The sequence below is a fragment of the Cladophialophora psammophila genome (genome assembly GCF_000585535.1).
Source record: "Cladophialophora psammophila CBS 110553 chromosome Unknown aczJe-supercont1.15, whole genome shotgun sequence".
Classification (NCBI taxonomy): domain Eukaryota; kingdom Fungi; phylum Ascomycota; class Eurotiomycetes; order Chaetothyriales; family Herpotrichiellaceae; genus Cladophialophora; species Cladophialophora psammophila.
Window position 1 is genome coordinate 445251 of NW_006912936.1, and position 25897 is coordinate 471147.

At 54.4% G+C, this 25897-nt stretch overlaps 12 protein-coding genes across 12 annotated transcripts; 6 read left to right on the forward strand and 6 right to left on the reverse strand.

Moving 5' to 3' along the window:
* Positions 1–1681: 1681 nt before the first annotated feature.
* On the forward strand, positions 1682–4348 carry A1O5_09093 (uncharacterized protein; the record flags this gene model as incomplete). Its single annotated transcript, XM_007749673.1, has 2 exons — positions 1682–2050; positions 2105–4348. The coding sequence occupies 2 exons, from the start codon at positions 1682–1684 to the stop codon at positions 4346–4348; spliced, it is 2613 nt and encodes an 870-aa protein (XP_007747863.1).
* Positions 4349–5296: 948 nt separating this feature from the next.
* On the forward strand, positions 5297–6061 carry A1O5_09094 (uncharacterized protein; the record flags this gene model as incomplete). The annotated part of the gene is made up of 1 exon (XM_007749674.1): positions 5297–6061. One exon carries the CDS (start codon positions 5297–5299, stop codon positions 6059–6061), a length of 765 nt encoding a protein of 254 aa, XP_007747864.1.
* Positions 6062–6619: 558 nt separating this feature from the next.
* On the reverse strand, positions 6620–7606 carry A1O5_09095 (uncharacterized protein; the record flags this gene model as incomplete). The annotated part of the gene is made up of 1 exon (XM_007749675.1): positions 6620–7606. One exon carries the CDS (start codon positions 7604–7606, stop codon positions 6620–6622), a length of 987 nt encoding a protein of 328 aa, XP_007747865.1.
* Positions 7607–8215: 609 nt separating this feature from the next.
* A1O5_09096 (uncharacterized protein) lies at positions 8216–9367 on the forward strand (the record flags this gene model as incomplete). The annotated part of the gene is made up of 1 exon (XM_007749676.1): positions 8216–9367. One exon carries the CDS (start codon positions 8216–8218, stop codon positions 9365–9367), a length of 1152 nt encoding a protein of 383 aa, XP_007747866.1.
* Positions 9368–10351: 984 nt separating this feature from the next.
* On the forward strand, positions 10352–11472 carry A1O5_09097 (uncharacterized protein; the record flags this gene model as incomplete). Its single annotated transcript, XM_007749677.1, has 2 exons — positions 10352–11059; positions 11173–11472. The coding sequence occupies 2 exons, from the start codon at positions 10352–10354 to the stop codon at positions 11470–11472; spliced, it is 1008 nt and encodes a 335-aa protein (XP_007747867.1).
* A 709-nt stretch (positions 11473–12181) lies between these two features.
* Positions 12182–13611, forward strand: A1O5_09098 (D-3-phosphoglycerate dehydrogenase; the record flags this gene model as incomplete). The annotated part of the gene is made up of 4 exons (XM_007749678.1): positions 12182–12222; positions 12521–13145; positions 13203–13442; positions 13510–13611. The coding sequence occupies 4 exons, from the start codon at positions 12182–12184 to the stop codon at positions 13609–13611; spliced, it is 1008 nt and encodes a 335-aa protein (XP_007747868.1).
* Positions 13612–13684: 73 nt separating this feature from the next.
* Positions 13685–15462, reverse strand: A1O5_09099 (uncharacterized protein; the record flags this gene model as incomplete). The annotated part of the gene is made up of 2 exons (XM_007749679.1): positions 13685–14255; positions 14318–15462. The coding sequence occupies 2 exons, from the start codon at positions 15460–15462 to the stop codon at positions 13685–13687; spliced, it is 1716 nt and encodes a 571-aa protein (XP_007747869.1).
* Positions 15463–16436: 974 nt separating this feature from the next.
* A1O5_09100 (uncharacterized protein) lies at positions 16437–17486 on the reverse strand (the record flags this gene model as incomplete). The annotated part of the gene is made up of 2 exons (XM_007749680.1): positions 16437–17376; positions 17437–17486. 2 exons carry the CDS (start codon positions 17484–17486, stop codon positions 16437–16439), a joined length of 990 nt encoding a protein of 329 aa, XP_007747870.1.
* Positions 17487–18100: 614 nt separating this feature from the next.
* On the forward strand, positions 18101–19081 carry A1O5_09101 (alcohol dehydrogenase; the record flags this gene model as incomplete). Its single annotated transcript, XM_007749681.1, has 1 exon — positions 18101–19081. One exon carries the CDS (start codon positions 18101–18103, stop codon positions 19079–19081), a length of 981 nt encoding a protein of 326 aa, XP_007747871.1.
* Positions 19082–19208: 127 nt separating this feature from the next.
* On the reverse strand, positions 19209–20138 carry A1O5_09102 (tagatose 1,6-diphosphate aldolase; the record flags this gene model as incomplete). The annotated part of the gene is made up of 1 exon (XM_007749682.1): positions 19209–20138. The coding sequence occupies one exon, from the start codon at positions 20136–20138 to the stop codon at positions 19209–19211; it is 930 nt and encodes a 309-aa protein (XP_007747872.1).
* Positions 20139–20709: 571 nt separating this feature from the next.
* On the reverse strand, positions 20710–22822 carry A1O5_09103 (uncharacterized protein; the record flags this gene model as incomplete). The annotated part of the gene is made up of 12 exons (XM_007749683.1): positions 20710–20869; positions 20924–21029; positions 21085–21198; positions 21257–21396; positions 21448–21577; positions 21629–21638; positions 21702–21753; positions 21809–22237; positions 22308–22498; positions 22561–22622; positions 22676–22703; positions 22760–22822. 12 exons carry the CDS (start codon positions 22820–22822, stop codon positions 20710–20712), a joined length of 1485 nt encoding a protein of 494 aa, XP_007747873.1.
* Positions 22823–23660: 838 nt separating this feature from the next.
* On the reverse strand, positions 23661–25816 carry A1O5_09104 (uncharacterized protein; the record flags this gene model as incomplete). Its single annotated transcript, XM_007749684.1, has 2 exons — positions 23661–25499; positions 25559–25816. The coding sequence occupies 2 exons, from the start codon at positions 25814–25816 to the stop codon at positions 23661–23663; spliced, it is 2097 nt and encodes a 698-aa protein (XP_007747874.1).
* Positions 25817–25897: the final 81 nt, after the last annotated feature.

Here is a 25897-nt window from a genome sequence, read left to right on the forward strand (position 1 = left end):
GAGGCATGTTGGTCATTGTCGGCATCTAACTTCTCGCTAAGCCGAAGCAACAACTCAGCATCTTGGCTGATGACGCAAACTCTGGTTTCCTGTCCTTTCGGCTTCAGCATCTGTCACTGTGACAGACCGGCTCTTGTCTTGCTTTCAATTTCATCGACCAGTACACCCTCAATCCGATCCCGAACCCAGCTGATCGCTCTCACACGTCGTGGCACCAGGGGTTATCGATTATCAAGGAATGTTCTTTGATATCTTTCGTGACACTGCACATGTTTGACACACGAAGTTAAGAAAGTCGGCATTATTTCCAGCTTGTCCGTGACCATCTGTTTGTGCTCGAGAAAATTGTATGCAGGACTGTCACTCAGCGCCCAAGACAAAATCCGTTGCTTGCTGCTTCTTCGTGCTCGGCAGCGTCAAGGTACTCCGTATGGTACCTCGTACCTTGTTTAGAGTTACCTGTGTCTACGGTAGCGTCCAGTCGAGTCACCTCCAACAGAACTCCACAGATAGGAACAAGACGCATCTCTTGAGCTTACAAATTCCATTCAAGGGCAGACGGCCACGAAATTCTGACTTGGCGACACACCATGGGCTGAGATAGGCAATGACTAGAGACGACAAACAAATGCATGCCACATGGATTGCGACTCCTCCGTGAAAGATCCCAAAGGATCAAAGCCAGCCAGCTATGCCAAGCATCTAGGATGAGTTTCCTCGCACCTTGACGTTGCCGCTGCTACCTTGAGTGGCTACGCTCACAAACACAGATTGCTTGTGGTGTGAGCAGGTCTTTCCATAGCTTCCAAACTTCATCCGTAACTGAGGATAAACATATTCGAATGGTTCAAGCGAAGGCAAAACTACACCACCTACAACGGGGTTTATACAGAACTCGAAACTGGACAGCTTCCCCCCGCTTCAAGTCCGACCTTGTTACATGATGCGGCAACGACGCGCTTCCCGGTTAATACTCCTCTAGACGTTTATTTCACTGGCGCGAGTATCAACCTAGCGCGAGCCTTTGGCCCTGCCGTTATCAACATCTCGTTTCTAGGATACCACTGGATCTACTAGGTTGGGCCTCTTTTAGGATCATTGGTTGCTGCCACATTCTGTCACCTGCTGGAATTCTTTGACCGGAAGACGGCTAATCTGGGTCAAGACTACGATAATCTCGAAGCTTAGACGCTCGATCCAAAGAAACATACCGAGTACTCCTCGGTCGAAAATATATGATCACCTGCCACAGGGTCCAGGCGTGGAGGGTGAGAAAGAGCAAATGGAGGAGCTTGGATCCCCACACGCAAAGTAAATCCAACACAGAAATCGAAGTGCACACTACAGACACTTTGTAAAGAGCACAAACAAGGATTGAATTGAGATATGAAGCTGCAAAACCTTCTCATAGATGTATCTTCAGAACTAATGTTGCTTGAGGTTCGGCGAGGGACTGGTGGTTCCGATGGCCTCCGATTCGTAGAAGGATTGCTTCCATTCCCCACCCTGCCCGCTGCCGTAGCAACAATCCGTCTTTCCGAAACGGGCTGCCTACAACAGCGCCAAGACATGAGCGGTAATCTCAAAGTCATTTTGTATCACTGATAATAAACTTCTCCGGCTGCAAAGCTGGCCTGGAAAATAAACCCCAAACCCTTCACACTGCTCCTTGTTCTGCATCATGGATAACGCGGTCAAGATGCCATCCCAAACCTCGCTGTTCCAGGTCTATCTGCGACTTCGCCCGCCATTCCAAGTTCCGCAGTTAAAGCAAAAGCCTGAACCATGGCTCATCGTGGAACCGCCGAACTCGCCAGCTGAGCACGATGAAAATCCTGGCAATAACTTCTCTAGCCATATCACGCTACAACCTCCCAACGACTCGAGAAAGCGAGCAATCGAGAGATTCGGGTTTACGAAGGTTTTTCAAGAAGAGGCCACGCAATTAGACATATTCGATGAGACGGGCGTAGCGGACACAATCAAGAGCGTGCTGCAGACCGGAAGAGATGGACTTGTGGCTACACTGGGAGTTACAGGCAGTGGGAAGGTAAAAGACCTTGACCCGAGAACACCTCGGGGTAACCCACTGACGAGGAGGTAGAGCCACACAATCCTAGGATCCAAGTCTCAACGAGGCCTCACACAGATGACTCTCGATGTCCTTTTTAGATCAATCGGCGAACATATACGTCGACCGCACCACCCAGATCTGCCCACAGACACCAACCTCCTCTCCACTCTTCAAGCATCTGATCCTACAGAAGCCCAGATCTGGTCCGCAACTACGTTTCTCGAGTCGATTTATGCCGATGGCGACCGAGCCAGATTATCCCGAGCTCAGACCCCCATGTCACGAGCTCAAACCCCCATGATGGTAGGCATTGACAAGAATGAGCTTCCCGGCTCATTTCCCGCACCTCCCCGAACACGCACAAACACAAGCACCGTTGCAAATTCATCGCCGTTGGCATTTCTCTCAGACCACTTTACAAAAAGTGCTATGTCAACCACCCAAATGCTGCTGAGTACCCCTACGGCGTTTTCTTCGCCCAAGAAGTACCCCTGGCGGCCCCCGTCCAAAGTCGCATTTCTATGTCATTTGAAAAGCTTGAAGAAGTCCCCTGCTAAACCTTTGGTCGTTAAGGAATCTATCGGCCACTCAGTTCGAAGACCCCCTCTGCCCCAGCCGTCCACGTTCCCACAGCGTCCTGACATAGCAGGCTTTGCGGTGGACATCGACCGGCAAGCCGAATACGTCGTCCTCGTATCCATGTACGAAGTATACAACGATCGTATTTTCGACCTCCTCTCAAATCCTACATCACCCAATGCTCCACCCACATCGACGCGGCAGGGAGCAGCTCTGCAGAAAGGCTTGCTGCGGCGTCCATTACTGTTCAAGAACACTGAAATGTCTCCCGACATGAAGGTCGTTGCTGGCCTCCGGAAAGTTGTATGTGGAAGCTATGATGAAGCAATGATGGTTCTAGAAACGGGCCTCACTGAGAGAAGAGTGGCAGGAACTGGCAGCAATAGTGTCAGCTCTAGAAGCCATGGCTTCTTTTGCATCGAAGTGAAGAGGCGAATGAGGTCAAATCATAATGGCGGGTATTTGATGGCGTATCAGTCCCCCTGGACTGGTGGAACCATGACCATCTGTGATTTGGCCGGCTCTGAACGTGCTCGCAATGCCAAAACTACCGGATCGACGCTGGCCGAAGCAGGAAAGATCAACGAAAGCTTGATGTACCTTGGGCAGTGTCTGCAAGTCATCAACGACTGCCAACAAGAGGGCAGTAAACCCATCGTTCCGTTTCGACAGTGTAAGCTCACCGAGCTTCTATTTTCAAATTCCTTTCCATCGTCAAACCAGGTTGCCACATGCAGACCGCCGCAAAAGGGCGTGATGATTGTCACCGCTGATCCTTTGGGGGATTTCAATGCCACGAGTCAAATTCTGAGGTATGCAGCTATGGCTCGGGAGGTCACTGTTCCCAGGGTCCCCAGTGTGACCAGCACGATCTTGGGCGGTGGAATTCAAGGCAAAGCGGCACAGACTGGCAGGTCCACTCCGCACGATGTTGCAAGCCCTTATTTCATCACGAAGGAACTGGAGCAGGCAACTCATGAGGCGGCAAGACTGGCCGAAGAATGCGATTTCTTGGCCGTCAAACTTGCAGAGGAAGAAATCAAGCGCACCGAGGCAGAACTGAAGCTGCAGGCAGCGGAAGAGAAACTCGCGGTCATGGAGCAAGAAGTACGCGAGGAATGCTGGACAGAGATGGAGGAACGATTGGACGAAGAGCGAGAAAGATGGAGAGCCGCATGGGAGCAAGAGAGATTGAGAGGAGAGGCGTACGTGGACGGGAAGCTGGAGATTCTCGAGAAAACAGCAAAGATCACGATCCACGAAGATGCTCCCAGTGGGAGGATCGAAGAGCTCGAGAGAGAAAATGAGAGTCTTCGGACCAAGTTGCGAGCTCTGCAGCAGGAGATGCAAACAAGAAGCCCAACCAAGAAGTCTCGAGGAACAGCAGCGTCCAAGTCTCCTGTCAGGGGATTGGTTCTGCAAGAGTCATCCAACGTCAACATTGCGACCAACCCGTTTCTTGCTTCACTGAGGGCGTCGGCCAAAGACAGAAATAGTGAGGCAACGATCAAGGCCAGAACGAGCGAGGACAGGCTGGATGTATGTGATGTTTCGCCCCGGAAGCTGTCGTTGAGGAGCTCAAGTGCAACCAGGGTCTCAATGCTGGAAGACTCACAGTCTGCTGTTCCAGCGGCGAAGAAGCAACGCAAATTGACGACGCGCAAGTGGGATCTAGGCGACCTGGATGACATTTGAACTAGTTGTTTTGGGGAGTTTACTCTGTACTCTGTACTCCGTTCATGTTCATAGGCGAGTTATGGGATAGATGACGATGACATCGCGTTGTGTTGCTCCATGTCGGAGCCATGTGACTGACAATGGTCCTGGTCCTGGACTGTCAACTGAGGCATTCCGCAACCATTGAAGCCTGTGGGGGAACACCACCGGCGGCCCGCGTATGTCAAATACACAGAGAGTGTCAGCAATTCCATGTGGTACGGAGTACGGAGTAGGTTGGGCTTATTTCGCTAATAATAAAACTGCACCATTGTGAAGGGCGAGTGAGATGAAAGTGTGAGATGAGAAGTGCGATGGTCAAACACCAACCACCCGCATTATAGCACGGAGCGAGCCTTTGGTATGATGTAAGTAGCAGTTTGGGCGAGTGCCGGGGCATGGCACTAGCCTAGGGGCCGCAGCGGGGCTAGTGGGCGCAATTGCAAGGCCAAACAGACGTGGCTGGGATCTCAATCTTGAGACGGAAAGTTAGAAAGAGAAGTGCACACCACACACCACATTTCACACCACTGCTACACCAACCTCTACCTACGTTGCTTCTCTCTCTCCTGTTTTCTTCTATCCAAGCAATTTTCCGTACCTTTCTCCTTGCTTTGGCTGCTCTTCTTTCAACCGTCGCTCGTTCTGTTCCAGACTCAGCTATTCTTTCGACTCCGACTCCGATTCCATCCTTCACACCGCACGTATCCCGCGAGTCGCTATTGGTGCCCGCAACTAGCTGAAATTCCACCTCTCAGCCTGCCTCTCAGACGCTCGTGAACGTTGGGCAGCACGCAGACAGGCAAGAGGAAGAAAATATATAACCAGAAGCAAAGCCGCAAAAAAAAGGACAGGGTATCGTGGTTCCATTGAGACATATCTCTATTCACCCTCGATCCTCCCTCGGGGAGAGTCCGAGCTCAATCAATGGCGCCGACGTCCTACATCCGCAGCGTCAGCGCCTCGAGCGAACACTTACGGACCCTCGTTTCTCGCTCCGTGTCCTCGACCTTCGACACAGTCTCCTCGAAGCACTCCCTTACGACTTCCCGAACTTCCCTCGCATCTTTCTTCGCACTCATCATCAGAGAGGCGCTACAATTCTCACGACGCACGCTCCTTGCCTCGTCTGCCCCTTCAAATGCCATCCGCCGGGAACCCGTGCAGCCCGTCTTCCTTCAACCGTCAACGCATCTCGATAAACGGCAAAATGCCATCCTCGCAATCCCGACCACCTACGCTGGTCTGAACTCCGGTCCTGCTCCCGGTGCCTTAGTCGGTATTGTGCTCGGCTCCGTTGGTGGCTTCATCCTTATATTATACATCATTCTCTCGGCATTCCGCCTCTCAGGCTGGGGAGGCGGCCGAGAAGTCGTGCAAGAAGAAATCATCCGGCATCATCGAAGAAGACCTTCCCGCAGCAGTCCGAGCAGCAGAAGCCACAGCCAGCCAATGAGCCACGTCAGCAGTCCCCGATCGGAAAGGATAGTAGTGGAGGAAGATATTGTGGAAGTGGAAGAACACCACGGTCCACCTAGCGTCGAGGAAGACTATGTCGAAGTCATTGAAGAGCACTCACCAGAACGGTCGCCGCCGCCAAGGAAAACCAGTCGCAGAAGTGGCTTTAGGACGGTGGATCCGGCGGAATTTGGGGGAGGAGGAAGGCCGATGAGGAAGGTTTCGAGGCGGTAATGGAAAATGGTGAAAAAAAAAATTATGCTATCTGTTGCGATATCATCATGGTCATTTGCTGTCTGATCCAATGAAGCGATGGAGTTGGTTGGTTGAGGCGGGAATGTTGCTGCTATGGGATAGTAATCTGCATCTAGGGAGCATCACGGCCGAGCGATAAAGTGGATTTGCTAGAGAACAAGATGTTTGAAGCGTGTGAACTACCTCCTACGATTTTTGGTGCCCGTGTTCTTTCGAAACTGTCCATCTGCATTGACGTCCTACGATGCTTTATCTCGTCCGGTCGTGGCCAACTACGGAGCGAGTATATTACCCGCCCTCGATGTGCCGATCTGCTCTCTCCTTTTGTCCTCTTCCAAGGCACATTGACGTCTGATCTTCACAGTGCGGAGTGCGGAGTGCGGTGTATATTATTACCTACTGTAAAAAGTGCCAGTAGTGGCGAGCTAGGTAGTGTGCGTATCGTGGAAGTACCGAGTATGATCAGTCCCCCTATCACCCCTTTTCCACGGAGGACGGAGGACGGAGGACATACCGTCCCCCCCCCCCCCCCCCAATTCAATCCCAGCGCTTCTTGTGCTTCACGCGCAGCAGCGTCTCGGCGTTCCCGTGGGCGATCATCTCCAATTGCTGGGCTGTCACGAGGCCGCTGCGCTCCAGATCCTGCATGAACGCCAGGCCTGCCTCGTTGGTGGCGAAGGGGTAGTCGACGCTGTACAGGACGTGGTCGAGCTTGGTGTTGCGCAGGATGCAGGCCATGGGGTTGACGCTCCAGTCGCCACTGGTGGTGATCCAGATGTTGTTGTCCCAGACGGTCTTGAAATCGCGGTCCCTCGGCCCCCAGCGCGGCGAGAGCTGGATGATGCGCTCGAGCATGAAGGGCAGCATTTCGCCCATGTGGCCGATGATGATTTTCAACTTGGGGAGTCGGTCGAAGAGGCCGGAGGCGAAGAGGCGCAGGATGTGCACCGCCACGTCCGAGTGCCAGCCGAACGCGGACGAGGAGAGCGAGATGGATGCTGCGCCGGGAATGTTGGCACCTGTGTACAGCAGCGACATCATGTCGTCGGTCGGCCATATCGGGTGAAGGTAGATGGGCACGTCGAGGTCCTGGGCGGCCTGGAACATGGGCAGATAAGCGGACTCGTCGTAGTAGGTGCCGTCGGCTGCGTGGTTGTTGATCAGGGCGCCGACGAAGTCGAGCTCCTTGACGCAGCGGGTCAGTTCGGCTGCGCATTCGGCAGGGTGCGAGACCGGGAGGACGGCAAAGCCGGCGAAGCGGTCGGGATTGTTCTTCACTGCCTGAGCGAGCTGGTCGTTGGCAGATTTGCATTGGGATGGCGACATGGCGGCCGGGGCGTGAGAGACAATTTGCAACGAGACCTTGCCGGCGTCCATGGACTGGAGACGGAGGTCGCTGACATCGGCGAGTTTGTCGATCAGGCCGGGGATGTGCTTGAGCTGTTCTGAATATGAATCCGTAGACTCCGTGAGAATGGCTTGGGAGAAGAAATGCTCTTCCAGAGCGATGAGTGGAGGGACCATGGTGGATGTCTATACTGAGGAGCAGGTCGCTACTACGCAGAGGATGTATCAAACCGGGGGGCAAGCCACAGCTATATATCTCAAGTGAGGCCTCGAAGGAGGATGATCTCAATGGTTTTATATGCCGGACAATGACCATGTCGGGGTGGCCCTGAAGCGGCAGACCGATGGAGTCAGACGCGGGCAACGAGCAACGGGCAACGCGGGGTCTGGAGGCGAAAGGCGAAAGGCGAGAGGCGAGTGAAGCTGCCCAAACGAGTAGCTGGCAAGCTGGGCCTTGTTTTCCATCACTCCCTCTTCTCACTCACCTGGACTCTGCTGGAACCCAATCACGGATCAAAGCAGTTGGGGAACATTATGCACGTCAAGGGGTAATTTGTTTGGACTGATGAAGGCGGCGGATGGCCGTGAAGAGACGAAGAGATGAAGAGATGAAAAGATGGCCAGCCACGTCGGAACTTAATAACGAGTGCCGTGGCGGATGAATCCAAGTCCGATGGCAGGCAGCTGGTAACCAGCGAGCCAGTTCTTCTCACCTACCAGTAGATGTCTGATCTCTGCCCATAGCTCATCGGCCTCACCAGCCTCACCAGCCTCACCGGCCTCAGGATGGTCTCGGTCAAACAGCTCCCCTCGCTTCTTCCTGACGAGCCAAAGGGCCATCACATCGGCACCCCGCCCAAAGCCTTCCAAAACCCGTGGCCCTCGTTCAACCCAGGCCACCACAGTCTGGGGAGCATCATCAAGGTTCGCTTTGGCAAAGACAGACCACCCTTTGTGCCGATTCCCAGTGACCGCTCCGAGTTGGTGCCCGTCCAGAAAGTCGACTTTTCCACTTCGCACCCAGGCCCAAAAGTGACCTGGATCGGCCATGCCAGTTTCTTGCTGCAAACCTGCAGGGAGGAACCCGCTGCTCGAGGTATCAACATTCTCTGTGACCCTGTCTTCTCGGAAAGGACCTCTCCATTCACGTGGCTTGGTCCCAAAAGATACACACCCACCCCGTGTAGTCTGGAGGAGCTGCTTGATGCTGTCGAGGTGGACCTGGTCATCATAAGCCATAACCACTATGATCACGCCGATGCAGAAACCCTAAAGGCGATCTGGGCCAGAAGAAGATCAAACGTCCATTTTCTTGTCGGGCTGCACAATTCTCGCTGGCTGACTGCAGCGGGCATCGATCGTTCATCCATTACCGAGCTGGACTGGTGGGAAGGCGTCGAGATCGATGTCGAAAGTGTCGGGAAGGCCCAGATCACATGTACGCCCACACAGCACTTTTCCCGGCGAAGTATCTGGGATTCAAACCACGACCTGTGGTGTTCGTACGCTATCCGGGATCTGCAAGGGTCTGGCAAGAGAATCTACTTTGCGGGAGATACCGCCTATCGGTCCATCCACTCGATCAACTTGTCGCGAGAAGAAGAAGATGCACAGCCTACATGTCCGGCTTTCAAGCAAATTGGCAATCTGTTAGGACCATTCGACCTGGCCCTGTTGCCCATTGGGCTCTGTGAGCCGAGGGACTTTATGTCAAACGTTCATGCCAATTCATGGGATTCGATTCGAATACATCAAGATGTCAAAAGCAGGAGGTCCATCGGTATGCATTGGGGGACCGTCCGTGGCGGCTTGTCTCAGTATTACGAAGACGTTCGAACCCCAACGAAGCACTGGAGGATGGCCGCTGAAGAAGCGGGCTTGAAATGGGGAGACGAGATAGGTCTCTTGGATATCGGGGAAACGTTGATATTGTGCTGAGCGCTGACTTCAGCTGTCTCGGTGGCCGTCCCAGCCGTCTTCATTCGGACACTGCTACCCCACCCGTTTGAAGTGTCTATATGGACACTCTTTGTTCTCGCCCACAAAAATTGTTCATCTAGGCAGCAGTATTTCGGTGCGAACGAGCCCAATCTTCTATCCTGCAAAAGCGAGCCTTGAGAACAACTTTATCCGACCTTTCGACCGGGGAATTCCGTACCTGTGCATTGCACCCCAGCTTTAACCCCGGGGGCTTGCAGCTGTTTAGGAGGCTCCCATGGACCCCCTTTGGCTGGCCCGCCACCGCTATTTATGTACTTATACTGTCATGGCCAGCAAAAGCCTCGGCCACAAGCCCCTCTCGCCCGGTCGGTGCTGGGAATCAAGCTCAACGCTAATGCACGACACTGACATGTTTGCTTGGATTGGCCGGACGCGATCGCCTGGCCCTTCACTTTCGTCCTTAGCGGTGGATGCGGAAAAAGCATCTCATCTTTCCTTCCCTCGTCCATGTTTCGTTCCCAAGACGACTATGGATCCGTGGCCGATGGACCAGGATGAACTAGTGTTGCCTGCGCATTCTTGAGCTTTGTCGAAACTCTGATTTGCAGGACAAACATGGGTCCAAGGTTTTCCGCGAAGTTCGATGCAAGGTCGATCTCCTGATGTGTTCTATCTCCGACGACGCGCCTACCCAGTTGAATACGAGTATGAGAAATCAGTCGACCAAGATGACGTCCCACATTCCTACAGATTCTTCGACATATAAGTCTAAACTGCCGCTCGACGGGGGGGTAAGGACATTTCTCTCTTTGATCACCCTTTCTGCTCGCATCTCTCTTTCTGCTTCGTTCTCAGTGACCACTGCGTTCAAGGTCGACATTGTACACCTTCTTCACCAGACACTACTGCAATTGATTGACATCTCCCTTCTCCAGATAATCAATCTCCAACAGTTTTCATAACTCTAAACTCCTCGCCAACATGTTCTACGGGCTTCGCGCCCTCTGGTCTCAATCCTTCCGATTGCCCACCCCGTCGCTCACGGAGAAGAACCTCCCCGATCAAGCCGGCAAAGTCTATATAATTACCGGGAGCAATACTGGAGTTGGATATCAAGTTGCGAGCATCCTTTACGCACACAATGCCAAAGTCTACATAGCCGCACGCACAGAGTCAAAGGCTCTAGCAGCCATCGACTCCATCAAGGAGCAACATCCCAAGTCTCAAGGCAGACTGGAATACCTGTCTCTGGACCTGTCCGACCTGAGCACCATCAAAGCAAGTGCTGAGGATTTTCTGTCCCGCGAAGACAAGTTACATTGGCTGGACAACAATGCTGGCGTGATGATCCCTCCGCTAGGCTCCAAGGGCTCCCAGGGCATGGATCTGACGTACCAAACAAACATCCTTGGCCCATTCCTATTTACAAAGCTGCTCCTCCCCATCCTGAAGCGCACAGCAGAGGGTGAACCCAAGGGCACCGTGAGGGTCAGTTGGGCGGGCAGCCTTGCCGTGGATCTACAGAGTCCGAAGGGCGGTGTGAGATGGAAGAAGGGCGCAGATGGAAAGGAGACATTGGATGATGGAAACAGCAATCCCTTCACATATGGTGTTAGCAAGGCGGCAAATTATTTCTTTGCGACCGAGTTTGGGAAACGATTTGGTGAGAAAGATGGAGTTTTACACAACGTGAGTCCCTCCGGGGCTTTGTCCCTGCACTGTTTCCCCCGGCTGGGGGATTGATATCGTCATTATGCTCCAGATTCATGTCCACTCAAGAACTAACCGTGTGGCGCAAACAGGCATATAACCCTGGCAATCTCGCATCCGACCTCCAACGGCACATGGACGACCAATACCCGTCCTGGGCACGACGGTTCTTGCACTTCCTCCTCTATCCAGTCGTTTTCGGCGCCTACACCGAGATCTACGCGGGTCTGTCGCCCGACCTGACGTTGGAGAAGGACCAGGGCGCCTATATCATCCCATGGGGCCGCAAAGGGTCAGTCCGCCCGGACTTGGTTGCGGAAGCCAAGAAGGAGAACGGGGAGGCCAAGAAGTTGGTCGACTGGTGTGAGGAGGTCACGAAGGAGTTTGCGTAGGGGCTTTTGCTGGACGGGTCTCGCGTGCGGTCTTCTTGCCTTGCCCTTGGGGAACACATCCCCTCGTGAAAATTGAAGCCGAACCTTTCGGGCTGAATCCGGCGGCACTGAGAGGATTTGAGATCTTTCGAAGCCTCATTTTGAGCGCCTGGTGTACCAGAAAAGGGTGCCTTGACTCTGGAGGCAAAGACCTCGGGGACACTCCTCGCCTTTCACTTCACACAGACAAGTAAGAGATTACGTGTAGTAGGAGTCGAAGGCATCCCCCCCTCGGGTCCCGGTGCGCTCCCGGCGCCCAAGCCGACTTTGTCGATATTACCAAAACGAACAAGAAATCGCTTTGCCGTTCTGCTATGTACCTAACGTATGTGCGGGGAGCATTGCGCCGTGTATTAAGGTAGAGCGGAGAGAGGAGGAAACCGGTCAATCGGTCCGACATTGCGCCGAATCTGCCCTGAGGAGCGCTTCAACAACCCCGGGACCTGGGGCGGGCGGAGAGCGAGAGCGAAGAGCTCAAGGAGCAAGCACCCTCCAATGCGCCAGTATGCGGCGTGGAATGATTAAATACTCCTGCGTCAATTTCGATAGCGATAGCAATATCGATACCAACATCAATGTTTCAGTATGAGATTGAGATAGAAGAGATAGCGAAGGATATAGGTAGGGAGGGATCTATCCAGCGAGTCACTATATAACTCCTGTGTCAGCGATGGGGAAGCCCAAGGCCTTGTTGCTGGGCAGACTTGATCAGTAAGTACCTACCTACCTACCTACATACATAAATACATATTTAGGTCATTCATGTACTGCACCTATACCCATATCCATATCCATATCCCATTCCCAACCACATGCATGCACCCGAGGACACCGCTGTGAAGGAAAGACTTTCCTCTCAGAAGCTCTGTTGTTGGTTTAACTTTTCTCTGTCGACTCCACTGGATGATTCTTGTTGTTCTGTTGGTGTGATGTGGCTTCGACGCCCCCAAGTCTCTGTCTGCGGGAATCGATCGGGGGGCTAACAATCCACTCTGCTGCACTATTACAGCGCTCGCGACGCATGGAACGCCCTGTCTGGCGTCGCCGAGCTCGTCACATCCCATGCTCGCAGCCGGGCTGAGTTCATCGAAGAGTGCAAGAGCGGGACACACGACGGCGTGGTCGCCATCTGCGACCGGGCGCCGTCGAGCCTCGCCGTCACGGGCAAATACGACGACCAGCTGATCGCCGCACTGCCCAGCAGCTTGAAGTTCATATGCCACAATGGCGCCGGCTATGACAACATCGACATCCGAGCTTGCACGGCGCGCGGGATCCTCGTGTCCAACTGCCCGAAAGTCGTGGACGACGCGACCGCCGACACAGCCATCTTTCTGATCCTCGCCGCCCTGCGCGGCTTCAACAATGGCATCCTAGCCATCCGCAACGGGACCTGGAGAAGCTCCGTCCCGCCCCCGCCACTCGGCCACGACCCGCAGGGCAAGACACTCGGCATCCTGGGCCTAGGCGGCATCGGTCACAATCTGAAGAGGAAGGCCGAGGTGTTCGGGATGAAGGTCATCTACCATAACCGGACGAAATTGAGCGACGAAATGGCCGACAGTGCAGAGTATGTGAGCTTCGATGAGTTGCTCGCCAAAAGCGACGTGTTGAGTCTGAACCTTCCCCTGAACGTTCGTGTAACCGGGCCATGTTTGTCGTCTAGTCCCGCGCTGATCCTTGGCCCATAGTCGAAAACACGGAACATCATCTCGACCAAGGAGTTCGAGAAGATGAAGAGAGGGATCATCATCATCAACACCGCAAGAGGTGGCGTAATGGACGAGGACGCACTCGTGGATGCGCTCGATTCCGGGCAAGTTCTCTCCGTTGGATTGGACGTGTATCAAAGGGAGCCGAACATCCATCCAGGCCTGCTATCAAACCCGCATGTCTGTCTACTTCCCCACATGGGGACATCGACTGTGGAGGTACGTTTCCCCCTTGCGATTTGAACTGATCGACCCATGGGAACTATCTCTTAACCGGGTTCGATAGACCAAGACGAGGATGGAAGAATGGACAATTGGCAATGTGCTGGCGGCGCTGGAAAGGGGGAAGCTGAATAGCGTGGTTCCTGAACAGGCGCACCTAGTTTGACGATGCATTACAGATTACTGAGTGAAAGGGTCAAATACTGTACAAGGAAGTTAGTGGCCTTATTGCAACCGCGTTACAGCCACTCGCCGTCATTTTCTGCTCCAAAGACTCCCCCCATCCGTGGAACACTCAACTCGCCCACGTCAAGAAGAGAAATGTCGAGAAAGTCAAAAGAATTGGGGAAGGCCTCTGGCGCCCGGTGAACCACCAAAGTACCGAGCAAGTTTTGGAGCCCGTAGGAAGTTCGTCTCGTGTCGTTGAAAATTTCAAGCCCTGTGGGTCCACCGGGATTGTTCTTTGTGTCCAAGATCAACTGGATGATGTCGGCATATCGCTGAGCGCACAACCATCGGGTGGCCATGTGTCTCAGAACATTGAGCAAAGGCTCTAGGTCTGTCGGCGTGGACCCGTAGGCATTTTCGTAGCCCGTCGTCCAGAGAATGATAAGACTTCTCGCAGCCACCCATACGACAAAGGCAAACATTGGATGGAGCCGGTCAAGCTCTTGCGTCTGCAGCGAGCTCGCCAGTGACGCCACGGTTCTGATGGCCTGGCGGCAACGGCCGCGAGCCGACGCAGACGGTCTGAGATAAGGTGACGTGGTAGATGGGAATGCGGCAACCGTGTACATTCGAATGTTGATGCTACGTCACGAAGAGTCAGCAAGAATTTTACAAGGTAAAATTGGAGAGCGTAAAATTCTTACAGATGAAAGGTGGCATGGAGCATGAACCACATCGGATCAAACGAGGCTGGCCGCTCTCGGACCTCTTTGGGCAGATTCTCGAACCAGGTGGACATTGTGATGTCCAGTCGCCGAAAGATGCTCTGCCATTCCTGGCAGTGAGCAGGAAGCGACAAATTGACTGGCTGGATGAGGAGCTGATTTGAGCGATCCAGCAATGCAAGCAAATCAATGTTATGATGCCACAGACTAGCAGGGCAGTGGGTATGTGCGGGCTTCGCCTGCACTCCGGCTTGGAACCACTCGGGCGTCATTGTCTGACCCCAGTCCACGTCACTCGACGGATAGGGCAGTTTGATGGTCTTGGTGTCGATGCCACCGGACTGTCCGTGAGAGACGCTTGAGAAGCGATCCAGGCTGTAGATTGCCCAGAACAGGCGCCGCTTCTCCTCCACCGCGACATTCGACGAGTCCATCCCATCATCGGGGTCTTCATTCCTTACCAGCGGAGTGTTGGTCTCTGGCGTCGTCGGAGAATGACTCTTCCCGAGACCCAGCTGGTGGGCCGCCGTGACAAGCATGGCCGTCAAGTTCAACGTTCTCGGACCTGGCCCTTGACCGATGGCATCCAGGGCTAAGAGGGCGAGCGCTTGAGTAGAGACCAAAGTACAGGTGTCGACGGTCTTCAACAAGACCTGCTCGCGGGAGAATTTCACGAAGCTATCCCGCTCTTCGGGAGAAGGAGCCTGTTTCCTCCAAAAACGGAAAGACACCGGCACGATACCGTGAAGCAGGATCTGGCGCTCTGGGGTAAACATGTTGGCGGTAAAGTTCTGTTTGCAGAACAAAGGGATGTATGGATAAACGACTTCGAAGAACAACTCGACGAGCTCCTGCACCACCTGTCCAGGTGGTAGCCCCCTCTCGGTAAGGTCTAGGGATGGCAGACTCAAAGGAGCAGGTAGGCGTTCTATCAGCGGACTGGCAGGGAAGTAAGGCATTTCGGGTAGTTGCTGTGACGGTTGCCACATTTGGGCCTCTGGGCCATTTCTTCCTGATGGACCCGCGTCACGAGCCGGGGCTTCGAGGACAGTACTTGATGCGGCGGCAATGTCAGGTCGGACATGGTTGAGGACGTCCTGGATTGACTGATTTATTTTGTCCATGTTGCTTTCCAGGAGACTTAGGCGCTGCTCTATAGCCTTGCCATAACCTGGACGTAAGCCAGGCTGGCCTTTCTCCCGGTAGACGCAAGCAGTGCCTAAATAGAGGAGATGAGTGACCAAGTTCAAGCGAGAGCTGCACAAGGGCTTGCCTTACCCGTCCGGCGACAGGTGCCGCAATGTGGGCGGGAACTGTCGCACCTTGTCTTTTTCTGCTTGCAGGTCTCACAACTATTGGATGCGAATGTCATGTTAGCCGATCGATGTGCAGGAAAAATGCGGGCAAAGGGACACACAGAACATACGCTTTGGACAAGGTCCTGGGGCGTTTGCTAGATGGCATGAGCATGTCCCCGTCCGCCGTATCTTGACCATCGGTGGACATGATGGAATTACATTCTCTTCGAATCGACGAGGGGGGAGCAGCGACTGTGCATTTCGAGGTGAGGAACTGGAGATGTCTGGAAAGCTGCTGAGCCAAGGGTTGCATATGGCGAGTTTTCAGACGGAGAAACGCCGCTAGTTGAGTGGTACACAAAGTATGTACCTAGTTGATGTGCTGGTGCCGAGGCCCTTGTAAAGATGACAGTAACAAACAGCTATATATATCCAGGTTACTACCCAGGCCACTACCACATGTAATGAGTGATATCGAGTCCCCTCGGCTCTCTCTCTCATGCGAAGTATTGTCACGACTTTATATATGTCTATCAGAGAAGAGGTTGAAGATGATCTTGTTGCGTCTACCTAAGGGGGTGAACAAGGCTACCTATATAGCCTGGAAAATGAAGAGGCTGGGCACGATCTCTTTTTGAAAATGTCTACTGAGAGTGGTGGACTGTTTTTTTTTTTTTTTTTGATGCTACAGATAAAATCTCTACGTGAGAACTATTTGAGACAGACGACCAACGACAACGTGGCAAAGCCAGGAAACGTACTTGTCCTCCCTGACTCAATCCAGGGTTTTCCTGTGGCTGTCAATATGCCATCACTCCTGCAAGTCGCAGCACCTTGTCGGTGACCTGGGGCTTTTCCAGGGGCTCGGAACGGTGTCGAGGGTCGGGAGTGCCATCGGGTAGTCTTGCTTGCAGATCTCGCAGCTTGATGTTATCGTGCGGCCAGTGCGTGGTGGCTCCCCACGCGCCGAAGACTCGCTTCTTCTCATCGAGGGCCTCCCTTGATGCCAGCTTCGCCGGGGCATAGGCGGCGTAGATGACTGCCCTCGTTGTGGTGCTCTTCTCCGTAGGCTCCCCGCCCCAGTGAATGGTGCGCGAGTCCCAGAGGATCAAATCCCCCGGCTCCGCGAGGACTTTCATTGGCTTGAGACCACGCCTGGTGAAGAATTCCATGTCCTTGTCGTCGAAATAGCGGTTGTCCTTCCACTCCCAGCTGGACGGATCAGTCTTTGTGTCGAAGAACTCCTCGACGAGCTTGGAAGAGCCCGGAATGACCACCAGCGAGCCGTCTTCGGGACCGGCGTGGCTTAGGTTGATGATGCCCTGGATGCAGTGCAGCCCGCGCTTTCGAGGGGCTTGGTCAATATGCGGCCATGGGGCACGGGGGGTCTTGAGGTTGGGCAGAGTGACATTCAGAGAATCAAACGAGACCAGCAAGTCGTGCGTACCCCAGATCCTGGCGAAAGCATCCATGACACCCGGCTCCTGGCGAGCCTCCCACATGAACTTCTCATGGACGACAGAGTAGTGCTCGTAGGTATTTCTCTCTGTCTGAACTGGGAGCTTCTCCTTCTTCCAGGTCGACGGGTCACTCGGATTCAATTCAGGGTCAAAGGACTGGAGCCATTCGATCGCTTTCTGCCGGTAATATTCTGCCCGCTCTGGTGGAACGGCACCCTTCACGACCGCATAGCCCTGAGACTCCAGTTGGTCGAGCCAATCTCCTGTCGAAGCCGTCAATCTGTTGCCGTTGTTTAGCACTGTGCTTTGTTAGAGATGCAAGGGGCCCTTCCAAGCTTACCTGAATGGGCTGTAGACGCGAATGGAAGCAGTGATGGTTTCTGTAGCCATGTTGATGAGAATCTCCTGGACGACAACAGGCAGACACGTCAGTCATGGATTTGATGCCAAGTATCCACCCTTCAACTCAGGCGTTTACCTATATAAACCCGTCGAGGGGTCTCACGAAGCCTATTGATAGCATCATCCAGGGCGTCACTGAGAGGCACAACTTCCCCCGGCGAATGTTTGTCCCGAGCAAGTCGAGACTCAACCATGCTACCCCTCCCTTGCGGGACATCATCGTCGCGGCTGTCAGGGGCTAGAGGTATTGACAGCCTCGGCCTTCCCCCGGGGCTCCACCTTCCAGGAAGCCACAGATTGCAACAAACGGGGGATAATGGATCTTCTGACAACTCGGCAGATGTTGGCCCAGGAACGCATCTGCGTGACAATACTACCTTCCCGTGCTTGCTGGTATACCACTTCCGTCACCCTGTGCGATTTCGGAAAGTTGCTCGGGAGGTACAGGGGGAAAGCCCAACGTGAGCGCGGGAGAGAGCTCCCCTAGCAAGGCTCGACGTCGACTGCCCCTTAAGTAACCCGTCCAGGTTGGAGGACATTTCATCCGTACCAAGTTCTTTGGATCTCTACACTGCCCTGAACACGCCTGGCAAGGCAAGAAGATGCGTATTCTCGTCAGCGGAGCGGCCGGATTTTTGGGGCAGATTGTGTCCAAGGCCCTCCTCGAAGATGAATCCCACGAGCTCATCCTGGCAGACATTATCGAACCACCCATCCCTCGCGGTGCCAAACATCCACGACGTGCAACGTCGGTGAAAGTAGACCTCGTGGAATCCTCTGCCAGCATCATTCCAGACAATCTAGACGCCGCGATTCTCCTCCACGGGGTCATGTCCTCGGCGGCCGAGGCAGACTTTGAGCTTGGATACCGCGTCAACGTCGACGCCACGCGATCCATACTGCTCAGCCTGGCGAAGAAGTGCCCCGGGGTACGAGTCATCTACGCGTCGAGCGAGGCCGTGTACGGGACCCCCGTGCCCAAGAACAACGTCACCGAGGCCGACATCCCGACCCCTGAGATGTCGTACGGCTGTCAAAAGGTCATCTGCGAGACGCTCATCAACGACTTCACACGCCGCGGCATGATCAACGGCTTCTCGCTCCGCTTCCCGACCATCTCCGTGCGTCCTGGCAAGCCGAGTCCCGCCGTTTCAGCATTCTTGTCGGGCATCATTCGCGAACCCCTGAACGGCCAGACGTGCACGGTGCCGCTCAAGGACCGCGCGTGGCGCCATTGGATGTGCTCTCCCAAGACCCTGGTGTACAACGTCCTTGTTGCTCTCCGGCTGCCTCGGGACGCACTCGCGCCGCATCGCAGAGCAGTCAACGTCCCCGGCTTCGCGGTCACGGTGCAGGACATGCTGGACGCTTTGGAAGAAGTCGGCGGCAAGGACAAACTGGCCTTCGTCAGGGAAGAAGAGGTCCCCGAACTGCGGTCGGTGCTGTACTCCTGGGCCGATGATTTTGACAACAGCCTCGGCCTCTCGTTGGGCATGAAGCAGGATACCTCTTTTGTGCAGTCTGTTCGCGACTATGTAGAGACCATGAAGGAAGCCTCGGCGAGCGAGACCAATACAGAATAACCATAAAAGGCAATCGCTGGAACTTGAATCTCTTGAATTCTCTATTAGCTTGTCGGCCTGCTCAACCCTGATACTTTACGCTCTATCTTTTGTCCACTGGCCCCAAAATAGGGAAAGAAATAACCACCTAAGCCTTGCCCGTGGACATCAACCAGTCCATATGGTACTCGACCACGGCCTGCATGGCCTTTGTCTGTTCCTCTATCACCTTGGTCAGGGGGACTTGGCCAGTCAGCTCAGCCTGGACCTTTGTCCAGGCGGCGGCGACGGGCCCGTTGATGTTGACCTTGGCCATGCCGTGGGCGATGCACTTCCGGAGCAGCTGTTCGCCAAAGTAGTCCTCATGCGCGCCGTGCAGGACGAGCCGGACGCGGTCGCCGACCTGGTCGTGGATGCGCTGCAGGCGGGCAAAGTCCAGCTGCGGGCCCCGGGGTCCGTAGGCGCCGTGCACGTTGCCAAAGGCGGGCGCCAGCCAGTCGATGCCCAGGGCGACGAACTCCTCGGCCTGCTCAGGCGTCGTGAGGATCTCCTCCATGCCCACCGTGTCGGCGATGCCGTCCTCGCTGCCGTTGATGCGGCCCGGCTCGCACTCGGTGATGATCCCCCGCGCGTTACAGTACGCCACCAGCTCCCGGCTGAGACGCATGTTGTCCGTCTTCTCGTAGTGGCTCATGTCGACCATGATGCCGTCGTAGCCGCCCAGGTCCGCCGACCGCCGGATGATGTCGGGCGACTGCGCGTGGTCCATGTGCACGCCGATCGGCACCGTCGCTTTGTCGGCCGCCTCGGCCGCCGCGTGCAGCAGCAGCCCGTCAGCGAATTCGATTGACCAGGGAAACAGTTGGATCAGGGCCGGCGACCGTTTGGCTTCGGCGGCGCGCACCGTCGCCAGTACTGCCTCGAGGTTGTAGCAGCACACTGCAGGAATGGCATATTTGCCGGCGTAGGCAGCGTCCACGATGGCTTTTGCGCGATTTGTCTTCAGTTTGGCAGCAGCAGCATCAGCGGCAGTGGTAGCTATTCCATGTGTGCCATTGACGCCGTTCGTCGTCGCCATGTTCTTTGAACCGCAAAAGAGGGGGTCACAATGCAGCTGTAGATTCAAGCGCAGCCCAGGCTACAGGTGTGAAATCTGCAAGTTCTTGTACTGCTTCCACTCTCCCCTCGGGAGAAAACATCGTGTCCAACTGCCCGAAATCGGACGCGCCTGTCGTGTTATCTGGTGCCGATGCCCTCTGCTCCTCTCTCAGCGGTCGGGGTATCATTCACATGGTCATGGAAAAGGAAAATGCCGGGGTGTGGACCGCTGCATGTGGGAAGGGCAAGATGAATGGCCCGATATCTGCTGAGGCGTCGGAGAGACGGCTTTCCTGACTCTCACGCAGAATTGACCATTACGTGGTCCTGAAGGAGAGTCTGAGAAGCACGAGAGTGAGTTACTTCACTAGATATGGCCCAATGGGATAGGCCCTCCAGACCCAATAATCGCAGCAGGCATTTGAAAACTGCTTCGTTCCCCACGTTTTTCTCCACATCTTCGCGCCATATCACTACACACTACGGAACCTCGCAAAGCCCTTTCCGCCCTTGTTGATGCTCTGAAACGGGCAAACATTTTGGATACGAATCTAAGCTTTGACCTCGACATGCGCGGTGCTGCTAGACTTGGTCTCATCGGCCTTGGTCGCTAGCGCTGCCTCTTCGGCGAGAACCTCGCGCTCCTCGACCTCCACGACGTGATCTCCAAACGCCGCCGCGATCTCTTCGAGAGTCTTCTGCTTAGTTTCCCTAAATAGCCGTCAAAATTCCGCTTCTGCTGGGATACTGGGGGTTGTCACTCACGGGAACCACAGGTAAATGATGGCAAGGTACACAGAGCAGCAACCGACAAAAACGTAGTAGTAGTTCTCTCTGATCTTTTTGAAGGCGCTGGGCCCGGCCTCGGTGACTGTGTCGTACAGGGTCAGCGGGAAACATAGATCAGGCCTAGAAGAGGTACGCACTGGCGACATTGACGACGTAGTGTGCCGTGGCAGCAACGCCCATGAACTTATTGCGAAGGGACACGGGGAGAACCTCAGCGCCGTAGATCCAAGTTACCGGGTTGATCAAGCTATCTGGCCTTTGAATCAGTGATGGTGGGCCATTTGAAAGTGCTGGGGGGTAAAGACTGACAATATCCAACTGTAAATACGTAGATGCCGAGAATGGCGAACCCCTTCCCAACGCGGTTGTTTGTATCTTGAAATTCGCGCTGCATGACGGCGGCATATATCTCGGTGACAATTGTCCAAGCGACCCCGAGGAGCAACATCCTAACAGGCTTTAGCTGACGAGCCATCTGGTCCGTTGGGAAAGATACTCACTTTCGGCGACCCCAAATGTCGGGGAGAAACTTGATGGATATGGCACTGGACAGGAAGGCGCAGGTGCCCCAAACCGCAGTCAGTGCCAGGACAGTTCGACTTTGGATACCTAGAGATTTGTAGAGGGTCGCTGAAATCTTGTGAGTTTACTTGCTGAGGCCTCCAGGTCATGGCCGCTTACTTTGGTAGTACTAGGTCGACGATGTCAATAAACTCCTCTACAATGGACACTGACTGCATGCAAAGCAACGTACCTGAATGACATTGACTCCAGTCACCGCTGTCAGGACCTGAACTGCGATAGACCTAACCGCCCAATCAGTGTTCTGTAGGCAACGTTGTGCTTGGTGAAACGACGTACACCAAGACCCGATGGCGATAGAGCTTGAATGCTTCCCCGAGAGACGGGAGGTGTCGCTCCATCTCGAACTCGATCTGAGATCTCATAAGGCCGAACTCTTGGATCACGTCGTGGGAATGCAAGTCACTGCGGATCTTGACGAACGCGTTGCGTGCTTCTTCGACTTTACCCTTTCGAAGCAGGTACCGGGGGGAGTTTGGCATAAAAGTCATGAGGCCAATCAACATGATTATTCCCCATGGGATCTGGAGGCCGAGAGGAAGCCGCCACTGCAAGGTGCCATAGGGAGCATAGTTGCATGCGAATCCAACCCAGTTGGACACCATGATGCCGCAGGACAGACCGACTCCAGAGAGACCACCGATTAAGCCGCGCGACTTGGGGCTGCTGATCTCGGACAGATAGATTGGGACGGTGGCACAAAGGGCGCTAATGGAGCCGTGAATGATTAGTGTCTGGGTTGAACAGCTTGGGTTGAGCGTCGTAGATATATCCTTACCCCACTGCAATGCCGGTCAAAATGCGTCCAGCAAGCAGCTGGCCAATGTTGACCGCTGCGGTTTGGATGACGCATCCAATGGTAACAATCACACACAGCAGCTGCATGAAACCGATTCGACCCAGCTTGTCCCCGATCAGGATTTGTAAGACAGCACCAAATGCTTCTCCGGCGATGTAGATCGCGCCGACCTGTTGCTCGTCAGGATGTTTTCAATGGCGCATCTCTGTTGGGCTTGATGCCCATGCCATACAGCTCCAACAAGACCAGGATCCGGATGATTCATGTACTCGACCCAGCTCGGGTGGGCGATAGCTGTCTTCACCGTCAGTCCTCATGGGCAGGCCGAAGGAGTTGAGTCTGCTTACTGGTTGTCACGATACCCGTATCGTATCCCTGCCATCACAATCACTATCAGTAGGCGGGCAAGAAACTAACAAGCAACAGCGTACGTATAAGAATGTGCCCAGAGAGGCGAATAGGGCAATGCCCAAGGTGTATCGATTGCTGGCCATGGCAACGGGTCCACGTCTTTCAACGGAAACAGTGATCCTGGAGGACGAGGACAGCCCAGGGCATCCGTCAGAGTAATATCTTCAAACGTTGACCTCCGCCTGGCTAGACCACCGAGATGAGCGGCTCGTTGGTTAGCGTTGTTAGATGCATTTCTGCGGGGTGTTAATACCCCGGGTTTTGCGGGGGGAAAGCGATTGAGCTTGTGGGGATTGCGGCTCATTGTCGACCCGGAACAAGGCTAGGGATTCTAGCGACGGCGGACAAATTCGATAGAGAAGTCCACGTAATAGGTGGCTGGAGAAGCCGGTGACTGGCAAGTCAGTCGAATGTTGCCCCGGACCCGGCCGAACCAATTTGTCGCCGCTTTGAGGGCCGTTGTTCTCTTCTCCAGGTACCGAGATAGCGAAGTTGGACTCGACCACCTGGTGACTTGACTGGAGCCTGGAGGTAGAGCCTAGGGAGAAAGCATTTTGTTGGACGGTGGTGCAATCACCCATCCCTCGCAGCATAGAAATATCAGAGTTCCACCCCCGTGCACTTCGCTCGTCACCGCACAGAGTTCCGAGGGAAAAAGGCAAGGCAGTCTCCTCTGAATTTAATAATATTGCAATATGGACCCAGTCGCTTCGGCTTCAAACGTGGGAGTGGGACCTGATGGGAGGAAGACTGAGGATGAGTGGCTTGGCGCACTTCTTGTTGATGCAGACACGAAGCTTCAGAGAGGCGTAGGGTGCGAGGTTGATCCCCACGACACAGGCCAAGCAAGGTTGGAAGATTCCATCTATTCGTAGATAGCCCTCATTTCTCGTACAGCACTCTGACACTTACTCGTGACATCTAGTGACTCTCCCACACTTGCTGACCCATGGAAATCAGCCGATTGAACAACTCATCTCTTTCCTTCATGGCCATGGCACGGTACCGCGATCCGTCCTTCGCGACGATCTCAATGCCGTCCTTGACCTCCCTCTCCGTCGCCCACCCGACCACGATCTTGCCCTTCCATCCCAGCCCACCGATCTTCTTCACCTCCACTATATCCATCATGAACACCGCCCAATCTGGGTCACGAGGCATGCTCTCCACGTTTTCTTCATCATCAAGATGCGTCGTGAAATATACACACGGCGAGGCAGGCCTCCTGCCACTCGGCGGTGAAACTGAGCTGTCAACATAGACGGCGCCCTTCCGACCATGATATCTCGTCGTGAATGCCACGGGTCCCTCCCTCGCCTTGCGTCTCAGTTCTGCTCGAGAAGGAAGCACACCCAACTTCTCCTTCGCCTGGCCAGAACCCATGGTGGCTTTAACCGTGTCAGTGGTCAGCTTGGTCTCTACTGCGCCGGCCGTGGTGGTCTTGAATGCAGAGAGGATCTTGGCGCCGAAGCCGCCCTTCTTCTTCTTGGGTTCCTGGGTTTCTGTGGCTTGGGTGCCGCTGGGTTCGTCAAGGGTAATGACATTTTCGATTTCGGAATGCGACGCATCTAATCCTCCTTCGGTAATGGCTTGCTTGTCGAGCTCGGCCGGCTTGTCAGGCGGCGCTTCATAAGACTTGGGCGGTGGCGGCAGTGGAGCACGGTTGGCCTCGCCAATGCGCAGTAAAGTGATGGTGAGCTGGGCATTGGTTGGCACGCCTTTGAGGAGAGTATTTCGGATCTCGAGGTATTTCGACCAGTCTGGGATCTTCTCATTCAACAATTGAATAGCGCGTCTGATTAAGGGGTCGGAGAAGAAGCCGAAGCCGGTGAAGAAGGTCGATCCCTTCATAACCCATTGAGCAGGTGTGATCAGAGAGATCAGCAGAATTGGCACGAAGATTGCCCCAAGCTGAAGACGATTCTTTTGGGAAAAGGGGGGTGTTGGCGACAAAGCGTTGGCGAGGCATTCCCACATGTCAGAGACCTCTCCGAGGCCGTGCATTATCGGTCGAACTTGTTTCCACATGGCATCCTCCATAGGCTTCTTTGTCTTGTCCTGGACGGTATCAGGGTCACCGCCTTGAGCAGCCGAAGAAGCATCTGCCGCGGTTGTAGCGATCTTGGTTGGATCAGGCATGCCTTGATCCAAGGTCTTGCTACCGCCTTGATCGTCTGGGCTTGCCTGGTCGTGACGGCCAGCAGCACTTGAGATGGCCACAGAAGCAATGCCGGAGACCAAATTACTAGCTTCTTGCTCAACAGCCTCGCCCTTGTATTTCTCTGGTGCCCCAGTGACACTATCATGGCTGCCCAACACGCCAGCCTTTGGTTTCTGCACTCCACCCGTCTTATGGCTGACCAAGGCGAGGGGCGCCGAAGGGAACAGGATGCTCCGAGACCGAGGAACGGTGATGAGGACGATGATCATGGCGAGCAAGCTGGGCACAATGAAGTCGAAAAGCCAAGCCACAAAGTAAACCGTAGCAAAGCAAGCGGTCCGACGGGGTTCGCGCCAGGATCTCAACCTTGCAATGTGCTTTCCAAAGGCGATGAGTCCGACAATGACGGTCATGTAAAGACGTTCAATGTTTGAGCGGAGCTTGTCGGGGGAGAATTCCTCGTCATCGGCGGTGTTCAGGTCCAATCCTCCAGGAGGAGCCTGAGGGATGGCTTTGACATGGTACATTTGCTGGCAGTGCGGTAAGCGTGTGTTCCGAGAAGCAGCCAAAGAGAAGAGAAGCTTGCCTTGTTGAATCTCCTGATCAAGGTCCATAGTTCATCGTTGGGCAGGCCGCCGACCAAGTTATCTACACCCACAGCGTTGGCTTGCCATCCGAGATTGGTTGTTCTGTCCTCCTTACCGGCCCTCTGAACAGCGCCCTGGACTTCATGGTCCCCTGTCGCTCCTGTAGCTAATTGGTGACTTGTCGTGGTATTTTGGGCCAGGGGAGCATTTGAGGTTACCGCAGCAGGTTTCGCAGCTTGGGTGATTCCTTGACGGAACTCTGAATCGGGAGGTTCTTCTGCTGGAGGGGTATCGCCGCCGTCGCGGAAGACGTAACCTGGGGCGGGCATGTTGAAGATGAGTGGTAGAGCAGAAACGACCAGTTGCAAAGAGGAGAGTTGGTATGAAGAAGGGAAGGAGGTTTGACGTTG